This window comes from Daucus carota, chromosome 6, assembly GCF_001625215.2.
Source record: "Daucus carota subsp. sativus chromosome 6, DH1 v3.0, whole genome shotgun sequence".
Classification (NCBI taxonomy): Eukaryota; Viridiplantae; Streptophyta; class Magnoliopsida; order Apiales; family Apiaceae; genus Daucus; species Daucus carota.
In genome coordinates, this window is record NC_030386.2 from 19,525,804 (window position 1) to 19,539,690 (window position 13,887).

Sequence of the window (13,887 nt, forward strand, 5' to 3'; positions counted from 1 at the left end):
CCACAAAACTTCAAACTTTGAACACTCTGTTATATAAACACTGGCTCTTTTAAAAATCGCAAGGTTCCATTACTATCCAACAAAACTTCTTCATAAATGCTGAAAAAAGGATTAAACTACATCGACTCTAGCTGCCCGTGCCTCGCACGGGCTATAATGCTAGTTACAGACTTAAAATATACTTGTTGTATTTCAGAAAGAAGCAGGAAAATTGAAAGTAAGCCAACTGCCAGATATTAACGAAGAATTTCGAAACCTTTTGCAAGCATATATGTTATAACATGGAAATACAATGAAATGAAGAGATATCAACATTAACTTGATATCCCCCGGAAATTACAGGGTTTGAGTGAAAATTATATCCGAAATCTATCATTTCTAAACAATGATCAAATATATAATTGTCGAAAGATCAAATCCAAAATTTGTCACAATCGTTAATGACCAATCAGGTAATTTTTTTAAAATCCAAACTCGAGGATCTAAAATTTTTAAGAGTAAGAAGACCTTAAAATCGCGGAGTAAGAAATATGCACAAAATTTATATTTTTATAATTTTTTTGGATATAAATATTAAAAAGATGTTCATGTTCGTTATTGAACAGAAAAATAAGAATTTATTTCATAGAAAAATAGCAATTTATGAACTTTTCTCCAGAAATGAGTCTTTATTTCTGGAAAAAAAAAGATTAACAAAACGGTTTCATTATTTCATTAAATAATTAAATTGTTCAACCATGCATCAATAAATAATAAATACAATACGAGCATGACTCATCTTCCAAACACGACACACATAGGTACGAACAAATAAATAAATGTTTCAATTAGCTCTCATGCTGGGATGAAATCAAAAACGTTACATAACATAGGGGCAAACTTAATAATCCACAACTTACTCAGTGCATCATGAATATTTCAAGGATTGATCGGTACACTCTCAAACTTTAATCACTGATTATTTGTTGTAGATCAAAATTATCTTATTATAATATCAAAAGATATGTAGTTAACATGCAGGCTGAAATGAAATTTAAATCAAGGTCGTCAACATGAAAATCTGCCGTGAATTAAATAATAAACCATTCTTCCTCTGAAATTTCATGACCATGTCCCAATTAATTTGTAGCTAAACTTACCATTTCAAGTGGCAACAAGACCATATGAATACTCAAGCTTTCTCAGAAAAAATGAGGCCAAAATCCATTAATGCATGTTGAGTGTCGTCAGTAACATGACCAAAAAGAAAATATATAGCTCAAAGAGAACCTCGTATTTAACACAAATAAAAGATAGTGGTCTTGCAATGCATACAAGAAAATCACTTAAATACACATTTCTATTGACATGTTCTTATTCACGTCCTCATTGCTTTAGTGCAAGAATACATGCTAATGTAAATGAAAGATCATCTTTTAAGTACCATCCATTTCGATGAGGAAGACTCTAGGAGTCATCATTTTTTTAACGAATATGATTATATCGTTTATAATTGAGTATCCGTTTTAAAATATTCTTGTAATGATCAGGCGGAGTCGAACCCCAGAAGCCATCATTTAGTTGGTTGTTTATTATCCAATCTAGATTATTAGAGAAGTAAGGAGCTTGAGATTAATGAAGAGAAGCAACCATCACAACCTACATTATGTCATTTGCTGAAATGGATAGTTCAACCTTACTAGGCTTTTGATTATTTATATTCACCCTTGAATATTTTGCGTATAGTTATATAATCGATTTTTGTGTATATATATATTGAATGATATACAAATGGGAACGGAAAGTACACTAATAGGTTTTGATTTATTTCTTTGAGAATATTTGAATATTTATGTACTGAGTAATCCTTGTATCGGGATAAATGATTGTGAATTGTTAAATTTATCCTTATATTATATCATTTTATCACTTTATATCGGTACAAGAGTTAATCATTTCATAAAAAATATATAGAGAATTGAATGGCGAGTTAAAATTGAGAATGTACCCTTGTATATTCCGAAACATTGAGTGTTAAAATGGCATTAAATTTATTTCACGCCCTCAAACTCTCGAAAATAGAGCTGATAGAAATGGAAACTATAAGGCTGTTTGAGTTATTTTAAAAAAATGATTTTTTATTTAAATTAAAGAAGTGAAGTAAAAGTGAGAAGTAAATAAGTTATTAAATTAAAGTGTTTGGAAAAAAAGTTAAGCTCTAAAGAAAAATTAGTATTCTCAACTTTTTAAAATTAATTCTACTTATTTACCCAACGGATCAAGAAAAGCAGAAGTGAGAACCGACTTGTGGTTCTCCAAACCAAACAGGCCCTAAATAATTAACATGACGTGTAAGTCTAAGAAGTGTCCACCTAACACCAACATTTGCTTTCTCTTACCTTTAGTCACTTTCATCTTCATCCACAACCCCTAAATACAACATTTCTCTGCACACAGACAGATATCTCTTTGATGCAAGATGGAGGGGAGTATGTTCAGCAACATGCATGCCACAGAACTGAGGAGAAAGGGTCTAAAGAAAGCCATTCTTTCTCTCCTAGTTGAGTGGAAAGAGTTCGAAGATCACTTTGATTCATCTCAAGAACCCTTGAATCAGCTTCAATACCATGCACAAGAATCAAGAAGAGAGAGATCCAAAGATGGGTTGGAGAGGAACCAAGCAGAGAGTTCTCAGAACCCCATGCATGAGAAGCTGAAAGAGATTGATGTGAGCAATGGGTCTTGTGATGACAGAGTCGAGATTCTTGAAAATGAGGTGAAGAGATTGAAGGAGAGATGGGAGAGATTTGTTGGCAAGGAGAGAGATTTGGGGAGAGTTGAGGGTTTGTGTGAAGACAAGTTGAGGGAGATTGAGGGGAAGCTGAAGGAGTTGGAGTTTAGTCGAAATTTTATCGAAGAGAGGGCCAAGGAGCTGGAGGTGAAACAGAAGGAAATTGATGATGGGTTTCGAGATTTGGAGGCGAGGAAGTTGGAAGTTAGTCAAAATTCGAAGAACATTGCTGTTGTTCGTTGTTGTAGTGCAGGTTGATTAACACACTCTCTTTTTAGTGATATAATTTTTATTTGGTACTTTTCATATTTTTGGTGATCAGTTTACATATTTCTTTTAATGCATTTGAATTATTAGATGTTATACTGGTCGGCATGATATTTTTGAATTGAATAGGCTAATAAATTTGGGGGTACCAAACTCGATAAATCGGACATTAATTTGAATGTTAGATTATAATTTTCAGATGCTGGTGTCTAACTCTTTAAACTCTACGTGTTAGTATAGGCTATATGACCTTTATATGTGCAAATTGACAAATGATAGAGTATAGACTTTGTTTATGTCAGAAATCACACGTCTATTATTATTAGTTAGTTTCTATATTTATCGACGGTTCATGAGCTGTTGCTTAATAGTTCATGTTTAAGGCTCACCAATTAGTGGCTGAACTAGTTGCTTCTTTCAACATTTGGTCGATTATGATCATAACTATCCCAAGACACTTGAAAAACAATGTTATAGTTAAAGAAGTACTACAAATATTTTAAATTGATATATGGTTAGGCTACCTAGCTGATGAAGTTCTCAACCATTAAAGGTTTTAGAAATCATCAAATATGATCTTTACTTGTAATTTTTTGATTACATAAAAAAAGGTCTATATTTTGTTATTCAGATTGTAAGAACTCATATATTAATATATTTACTTTGCCTCTTAAGCTAATTATTTATGTTAATCAGTACATTCTAAATCATCCTCTAAAAGCTAAATGGTGATGCGCAGATCTGATGCATTCCAGATCTTCCCGAGAACCACCTCCTCGTCAGAGAAGTACAGATCATGCTTTGAAAGAATCATGTGCTGTGCCGAATGCAATTCCAAATGCTTCTGATTCTCTGGATACCGATCTAGACCATCATCAACCAACTCAATCAGAAGTAACTAACAGCAGGGAAACATTGTATGCATCCTGCCCTTTTTGTTACACAAAAGTCCAGTATGCCAAAAAATCGTATAATGGAAATCTTTGCTGTTCGAGTTGTTCGAAAATATTTGTTGTTAAAGATTCAGGTGCTTCCAGTATTGTGCCACAAGCTAACCAAGGTAAGTCCAATGCTCAAGCTGAAACTTTTCACACTACTGGGGATCAGCCTGATTTACCTCAACACAAAAGAGTACCAAGATGGGAGGCTATTAATCTAGGGGGAGCATTAGATGATGGAGAAGTTCCGCCTTCCAGTATGGATAACAAGACAAATTCTAGCCAAAAGCTCAAGAAGTTAAATCGAGCTTCAAAGACAAAAGATCTTACCATATCTGATGCAACCTTAAAGACCAGAGGGAAAGAATATCAACGTGCAAGTACAGAAGACAGATTGTCCCCCAGTGCCAGTGTCACTCCAAGGGTCTTGAGGAATTTGAGAAGCACGAGAAGAAGACGAGAGACTGATTTGCGGTTCGGCTCTGTTGAGAAATTTGATGCTAGAAGTGGTTCCAGTGGTCCTGATCCCAAAAGAGATTCTGGTGTCATTTCTTCAAGTGCAGGTTATTTGTTCTTCATCGACTGATATAGCTATGATTCTTGCAGTTTTGTTACTAAATATATGTCCATTCTTGTGTGGATGATGATGTTCTTGTTTTGTTTAGACTTGGTATTGCTGTTATTGTTATCATGCTACTTTTGAAATAAATTAGTAGCTCGAATTGGTAGAGGTGCTTTTCGTATAATTCCCAAATCTAAGGTTGCCTATAATATAAACTGTAAGGTTCTATGGCGCCCTGAGCAAATAACAGGGCGCCACTGATATATCTGGGAAATTGAGATTTATTTCAGATCTTTGTGGCTGCGCTTCCATTTGCTTCGCATAACTGTTGTTTAGTTGTTTCTGTTCAAAGTCCACCGGTTAGATGAGTGTCGGACGATTTACTTCGGTCACAAATGGTTTGCTTAGAATCCTATTTTTTATTGAAGGATAAATTAGTATATGACAAAAGAGAACAACGGATAAATTCCATATCTCTTTAGTTACCCAAGGTTATATAGTTTTCTGCAGTAAAAATTTTATATTATGCTATTAACTCTCCCCGTTGCTCATTGAGTGGACCAGTACAACATTCCCACTGGGCATACAATCCCGATCTTATCAAGGAGGAACAAACAGAAAAGGTGTACGCCAGTGGAGAACACTAGGAGTAGGAATTATGGACATCCAAGCCTCTCCCAGACCTTGATCCATGTTAGATAACCAACTATCTTAAAACAATTAGCAGGAGTCATTAAATATTTAAATGTATCTTGTAATATTAACACAAACAATTTTAAGCTTGTTTAGGTCTCTTAACCTTGCAAATATTGATTGAATGAATTATTTATTATCAAACAGTGTTTATAATTGTTACCTCAACTCAAATAATATATCTGCCTATCTCGCTTCTAAGCTGACTGAATATGTTATATTAGGGTAGTTCAAATTATACTCTAAGAGCGGATCAGTGATGCAGGTATCATGCATTCTAAACTTTCACAGCGAGAGCAACCGTATCATCTGCGAAGCAAGAATTACACATTGAGAGGATCATGTGCACTCCAGGGTGAGATCCCAAAGTTCTCCGATTCTTCAGTCACCAAATTAAAGAATCAGCAACCAACACAGCAGGATCTGTCGAACAGCAAGCAAACATTTGAGATATGTCCTTTTTGTACTGTGAAATTCCAGTATACGAAAGATACTTCTGATGGAGGTCGCCGTTGTCCCAGTTGTTCAAAACGAATTGTTGTTAATAATTCAAGTTCCCGGAGTGCCGTGCCACAAGCTAGCAAAGACAAGTCTATTGCTCCAGCTGGAAATTTACGTTCTACTCGAGGACAACCTTCTTTATGTCAACAGAAAAGAGTACCAAAATATGAGGCTATAAATCTAGGAGCTCGAAAGGCAAAAGGTATTGATGTTGATGATGCGATCTTAAAGACCAGAGGGAAAGAATATCAACGTGTAAGCACTGAAGACAATGTACCTACCAGTACCACTGTTAACCCTAGGGAAATAGGGAATTTGAGAAGCACAAAAAGAAGAAGAGAGGTCCCTTCCGGTTCTAGTTCTGTTGGAAGATTTGATACTAGAAGTGGTTCTAGTGGTCCTGATCCCGAAAAAATTGCTGACAATGTTTTTGTTAGGATGATGTCTGACCTTTATAATGTCCATATCTCCGAAGAAGATGGCTACATGAGTTCCAACAGGGAGTCCAAAAAGAGCAGATTATGCTCTAATCCTTTGGAAGATCAGAATCAACACACCGTAGACAATGCGGAAGTTGAATTATGTAATTCAGCTGTCAATCAGGAAAGTCTAGACAATTTGGTAGCTAAATTATGTAATTCAGCTGGCATACCGCCCTCTGCTGATCTGTGTAAGGGGGCATCCAAAGAAAAATCCAATACAAATTTAGATTGCCCGCCGGAGGTAGATTATTACGTATCAGCTGAACCACAATGTGGTAATTTTGCAAAAGAAAGGGAAGAAAAGAATTTTTCAGTTGATCAGATATGGGCTTGTTATGATTGTGTTGATGCCATGCCAAGATTCTATGCAAAGATCAGAAAGGTACAATCACCAGAGGAGATTCAAATTACTTGGTTGGAGCCTCAACCAGAAGGCCATAGTGAGATTGATTGGGTGAACACAGGCTTACCTGTGGCCTGTGGAAAATTTTCATGCTCCAGTTCTGAGGATACTCTAAGCCATCTTTGTTTCTCCCACCAGATTCGTGCTAAGAATTTGAATGCTAGTAATTATGTTATATATCCGAGAAAAGGGGAGACCTGGGCCTTATTCAAGGATTGGGACATTACTTGGAAGTCTGACCCCAAGAATCATGACCAATTCCACTTTGAAATCGTTGAGGTTGTCTCGGATTTCAACATTAGTACTGGTGTAAAGATTGCGCACTTGGAAAAAGTGGAAGGATTTGTAAGTTTGTTCCGAACAAAAGCGCTGGTAGGGAGTCCCTACTTGAGGTTACTATCTTGTGAATTGCTTAAATTTTCCCATCAAATCCCCTCATTTAGAATTAAAGAATCTGAAACAGATGGTGTACCAAAAGGATGTATTGTACTTGATCCTGCTTCTCTACCTGACTCTCTCACTGTACTGTATACAGAGATCGGGAGCAGAGATGCAATTAAAAGATCTGGGAAAAGACAAGTAAATTCTACAACAAAATCTGCTATACTAAAGCCTGCAACGAAGGTTGTAGATAATAAAATGCAGAAATCCTGGAGAACTGGTTTGGTTACAAAATGTAGTCCTGGATCAACTCAGAAAGAAAGCTCAAAGCAGTTAAGTGGTTTTCAGGACCCGGGATCTGCTGATTTTGTCACACCTAGAAGGCATGGTTCGTTAGATGCTACTCCTTCGAATATGCCGACGTCAAAACCCCGTTTGGTTGCCGATTTTGGTACCTGTTCAGCTCAGAAGAAAAATTCAGAGTTCTTAGATGGTTTCAAGAACCAAAAATTTAATGATTTCCATCCATCTAAAAAGCATGATTCATCAGAGAATATTACTTCGAATATATCAGGAAGTCTAGTCATTTCTCCTCATCTTTCTACTGATGCTTTAGCTTCAGAAGTCTTTCACGACTTTAACGAGGATAAGGCTATTACGAAGTTTAAGCCAGGTCAGTTATGGGCTCTCTATGCTCAAAAGGACGACAACTCCAAAAATTATGTTCGGATTATGAATGTGGAATCTGCATTAACGTTAGTGTATGCAGCGTTGCTCGAATCAACACATCCACCACCTTCTAGATGTGGAATGTTTAGAGTCTGTAAAGGAGAACCTGAAATCTTTTTTCCGATTTCCTTTTCACATAAAGTGAAAGCAAAACAATTTGGTGATGACAAATATGCAATATGTCCCTGGAAAGGAGAGATTTGGGCAATGCACAAGTCCTGGAATGACAAAGATTTGGGTTTTGTCATGCAGAGTTCTGAATACGACGTGGTGGAAGTTCTGAAATGTAACAAGGACAACATTGAAGTTTCGAGTTTGATCCCTCAGGTTGGGTTCAAGTCGGTTTTCATGGCTCCTAGCAAACTACCATGCAATACAGAAACTCGGAAGATACTCTGGACTGAGATATCACTATTCTCTCATCGGGTTCCTGCTTTTCAGCTCAACGGCGAACATAGCGGGCTACTTACAGGTTGTTTCCAGCTTGATCCCGTGGCATTTCCAGTTAATACGTTTAACTGAATTTCCAGTTTAATGCAAGTTTCTGCCTAGTGTTTTGTGTTCGATTCAGCAAAGGTACGTGGTTACGAGTTCATATTTTCGGGGGTTCTGCAAGGCACTTTGTACAAAAATCTGTTTGCATGTTTTATGAGCTTGTATAATAGCATCATGCATGTTGGGTTTTTGTTGTGAACTTTTGTATCAAGTGAGCAGTCTGTGATTGCCTTTCTTTTTATGTTTTGATTCCGAACTCATTTCAGGTGAATCTCAGTGGTTTTTCGATGTGAGTATCATCATCGTGCTTTTAGTCCGTCCATGCAAATGCAGAACATATTATGTTAAATTTACAAGAGATGATAAATATCTGTCGATATAATCTTTTGGGTTGATGTTTGGGGAACTTGAATTGTGTTTAAGGTTCATCAAATTACAATTTTGAATTATTTTCGAACTTGGATTTAATTTGTAATTCACTCATCAAATTATATTTTTGAATTGTGTTTAAACTTAAATTTCATTTGAAATTTGGAAATTTATTCATCAAATTATAATTCTGAGTTATTTTTGAATTTGAATTTCATTTAAAATTCTGAATAAAAGTAAGTGATATGTTTGAATATATATGGATTTGAATTTCTTGACATTCAGGTCGGTTTGAAAAAATGAAAACCATATACAATCCATTAAAATCGTGTTAATGTATTTTCAACCCGAGTATATATTTGGTTGGAAAACTACGGGTTGCTCAACCCGTGCACAACCCCAGAATTACATAGAAATTTCACCTGAATCAACAAGTTATTGCATCATGTACTTTTAACGCTTTTTATAACAAGACTTCTCGGGACTCGGATAACATGGAGTCTCCTCTGATCACAAAATGGCCAGTTAGACTCTACTTATTGTATTTTGCTTTTTCCTTTTTCCTTTTTCGTGCTTTACCACTACAATGCTATGGGGCCGTTTGGCGTAACTTAAAAGAAGTAACTTATTGTTTAAAATAAAGAAGTTGATTATAAATTAAATATTGGTTTAGACTTAAAAGTTACTAAAAGTGTTTGGATATAAATTGATTATGAGTGTTAGAAGAAGCTAAAACCCCAAAATAAGCTAGGTTTCTTAGCTTTTTTTTTGGGCTTTTAAGCTTCAATATAAGTACTTCTGAGAATTAGTTAAACACCACTATTTAAGCAGAAGTGAACTTCTATATCAAAAAAGTTATGTCAAAAAAGCTGAGAAGTCCATTTGCCAAACACCCACATAATTTCAAGTTATATATGGTTGTTATGATTGCAATCCTACGGGAATACTACTAAATTTTATTGAGCTTCCCTATGAATTTTATATGAATATTTAAAGTTTTGAACTTGGATTTGTATCACTTTAAAAAGTCTAGTTCATATGTGTGTTTGTGTTGAGCATAAGTATATCACAAATTCAGTAACATCACTTTTCACTTCAAACAAATATGTATAATTTCAATTTATTTTTTTTGTTGCCAAAGGCAGGGACGGAGCCAGGTTTTCGATAATGAGGGGATAAAATTTCTTTGTGGCCTAAATCATTACTGCTGCTCTTAGACAACAAGGCTTCAAAGAATAAACAAATTTGTTTCTCTTATATAATAATCCCTCCGTCCCATTTTATATGACCTCATTTCTTTTTTGGGACGTCCTAAAAAAAATGAATTTAGAATACTTATTATTTATGAACACTATTTTTCACTATTACACCCAGCTCTATATTTTATACTCTCTTGTTATTAAATAAACACTACTGTATTACACTTACTACTACTTTTCTCCGCTATCTCAAATCTATTATTAAATATTGATAGGTCTTACCATTTTTCAACTATATTTACTATCTTTTTCTTAATCTCCGTGAAAGTCAAACCCGTTCACATAAAAGGAGACGGAGGTAGTATCATTTATACATCAAATTAGATGTCCAAGAAAGAAAAAGAGTGAAGCATATTTGTGAAGACTTTTTTTTAGAATCCAAGTATCGGGTGTTTTATTTTATGCTAAAATACCTTAATTTAAATATTTATAAGATAAATTATCAACACTTTATTTTGCTGAGTTTATTATATCCGTCAATCTCACTAGTCATTTTTAAATTATTATTTTTACAAAAATTCACTATTTACCATTATTGTTATGACTTTTTATAAATCTAAAAAGTGGGACAATTTCACTCCAGTGGTTAGCTAGTTGACCCACCTCAAAGACCATTTTAAAAAATAGCGCGTGTGACTTTTCGTGTAAAATTATTTTCTTACTTAAATTTTATGAATTTCACAAACTTTTTTGTACTCTTTCTATTTTTTAATATATGACGTTTGATTTTTTGACACACATTTTTAAGTGTTTTGACTGGGTAGTTAAAAATACTCCCTCTGTTTTTTAATATATGAGGTTTGACTTTTTGGCACACACTTTTAAATATTTTGACCAGGTAGTTAAAAGTATTATTTTTGAAATTTTCTTTTTCTGAATAAAAATACATCATGAAAAATTTAATTCACAAAAAAAATCAATTAAAAATAATAATTTTTACTATCCAGTCAACCCACCTAAAGTTACGTGCCCAAGTCAAAAGTGACATATAAAAAAAATAGAGGGAGTATTGTTTTTGAAATTTTCTTTTTCCGAATAAAAATATATCATCAAAATTTTAATTCACAAAAAAAATAAATCAAAAATAATAATATTTACTATCCGGTCAACCCACATAAAGATACGTGCCCAAGTCAAAAGTGACATATAAAAAAACCAGTGGGAGTATTTATTTATTAGGACATAGATCAAATTATATACTTATATATAATAAGCGTAAGGGAGATAATTTGGTCGCATGGTCCTATGATCCAAAAGCTTATCTTGGATCGTATATTGAACATATAAGCACCGTTAGATTAGAACAATATTAAATTCTGTTGTATAAGGAAACTGACATCTACTTACATGTTTATAATTCCTTTTCTAAATCCAAAACAAATTCTGTGTTTCATGTGTTTTTGATTTTTTTAATCCAAAATAAATATTTCCTACAAAATTTAATTGTAGAATCGTATAAATCGCACCGTTACCAAATTATTTTTATCCATCGGATCGTATATTGAACAAATAAACACCGTTAGATTAGAACAAAAATAACATCTGTTTCATAAGACAACTGATATCTACTTGCATGTTTATAATTCCTTTCCTGAATTCAAAACAAATTCTGTATTTCATGTGTTTATGATTTTTATAATCCAAAATAAATATTTTCTACCAATTTTATTTGTAGAATCATATAAATCGCACCGTCACAAAATTATTAAATCAATAAGCCCGATTTATGTGAGGAACGAATACAAAAACTTTTTCTTAATCCAAAACAAATTCTACCATGTTATTGCATGTTTATGATTCATCTTCTTAAATTCAAAACAAATTGTGTTTATCAATTTTAATCTCGAACCATAAAAATTTTTAGAAAAATATTTCAATCACATTATATAATCTAATAGGAGTTGGCGTCACATATTTTACTTAAAATAATTTAAAATTTGATAGAAAGAATTTAATACTTTGGCATGATACATATTATTTTAATTTATTATTATAAAATAATTTTTTTCACATCATTTAAAATATATTTAAAAAAATTATAAATAATTAAAAAGCTCCCGTGCCTTGCACGGGCTATAAGCTAGTATTTTACAAAATTCTATATGTAACAACTAACAAGAGATATGTATATTCTTAAATGCAAGATAGAAATTTACTAAAATATAAAATTCCATTATATGCATAAACCAGTAAACCTGTCGACTAATGACATTATTTTTCGTAACTTTTCGAAAAGTTCTGAGTAGTATTAATGCATGACAACTGACGAGTACATAAAAGGTTTGTTTTACATCGGACAATGCTGGACACTGGCACACTGCATCCCATAATTATTTGCAACACATGCAACGCAAATTCCTGGAAATTTCAAGCCACTTTCTCATACACTTTATTGGATCATTGTATACTATATGTGGGTGTTTGAATTAATTTGTAACAACAGTTTGTTATTTTCATACGAGAAATTGTTTATAAATGAGAAATTATTTTTACTTTATGTGTCTGAATAATTTTTTTTAATATTTATGATTTATCAGATATAATAGTTTTTAGTATAAACATAAATTATTATAGACTATAAAGTGGTCTTTTATATTTTTGTGAATTTAAATTTCAACAATAAAAATAAAGTATTAGAAAAATTAGGATTTTCAAAATCGAAACTGACTTATAAATTTTTGACACAAATAATACGAATAAATAATTTGTGGCTTATGATCCAGAAACCGAGCTTAAATGTCCAAACTAAGGTTGTTATTCGGTCCGGGCGAACCGAATTTCGAGCCGGGCATAATTCGAGCCGAGTTTTATATAATCGAATCGAGCCGGATCATTTACGAAAACGAGCCTAAATCTTTGCCCGAACTCGACTCGTTTATTTTAACGAGTCGAGTCGATATGGCTCGTTTAGCTAAACGAGCCGATTTTAACGAGTTGGGCGAGCCGACTCGTTTAATTTAACACTAAATTGAGCCTAAAACGCTATCGAATCCGACTCGTTAATTTTCATGAGCCGTGTCGAGCTAGCTCGTTTAACGAAACGAGCCAAAACCTTTGTCCGAACTCGAGCTCATTTAATTAAATGAGCCGAGCCGAGACCATCAAAACGAGTTCGAGCCGGGTGAGCTCGCGAGCTGCCCGGATCCAATTACAGCACTAGTCCAAACAAACAACATCATATATCCGTGAATAAATCGGTAGAATCCTTAATTAACACGAGATTTATTTTTAATATAAATATTAATCTATTTTTAAGTATCTTTATCCGGGAAAAAACCTTTTTACCAGGTCAAAATTATTAGGAAACTAATTTCAAAGTCTATCGGATCCAAATAGGTGAGGTCACTCCTCCAGACGTGTTATGCTTACCTAAACTTTGCTAAATGGATAAAAAGTGGATAAGAATTTTATTGTTCAAACTTTTGTTTATGAAAAAAATCGAAGACCAGCTACTGTACTCGTCAAGTCGTAATTTGATATAAACCAAAGATTAATTGCAACCATATTTGGTGGAAATTTAATCGAAGCACATAGAAATAATAAACTGATATAAGGTGGAAGAACGGGTACTTGTCTCTTAACCCAGAACCGAGATTAGTATAAACAGAAATAAAACAATTATTTTTATTGGCGGTTAAGATTATTGACAGTTATTATATTTGCTATAAAATTTTAAAAAGGATATAAATAGGTTTCATTATTATACCTAATTTTCATGTAATTTTACTATTTTTTACATTTTTTTTTATCGGGACGGAAGGAGTATACAACTATATTTTATAGGAGGCACACCTTTTCTTCGTCGGGACGATGGGAGTATATAAGTGTACTTTACAAGAGTCTCACAATGCGTGCAAACGGGAAACGGAGGGAGTAATCTATACTTACTATACTATAAAAAGCCAACATAGGTATAATTTGTAGTCGTACAAAATTTTGGTTTGGTACTCTCCTCTAAAACTAAAAGTCTACAAGTAGATATCTATTAAACAGTTTCATATACTAAAAACACTCCTTATGTATATTAATATCTTTTTA

General features: G+C 33.5%; 1 protein-coding gene across 1 annotated transcript; it reads left to right on the plus strand.

The window, feature by feature from the left end:
* The first annotated feature begins 5,500 nt into the window (after positions 1 to 5,500).
* LOC135147237 (uncharacterized) lies at positions 5,501 to 8,663 on the plus strand. The gene has a single exon (XM_064080118.1). The coding sequence runs from the start codon at positions 5,501 to 5,503 to the stop codon at positions 8,246 to 8,248; it is 2,748 nt and encodes a 915-aa protein (XP_063936188.1). The 3' UTR covers positions 8,249 to 8,663.
* Positions 8,664 to 13,887: the final 5,224 nt, after the last annotated feature.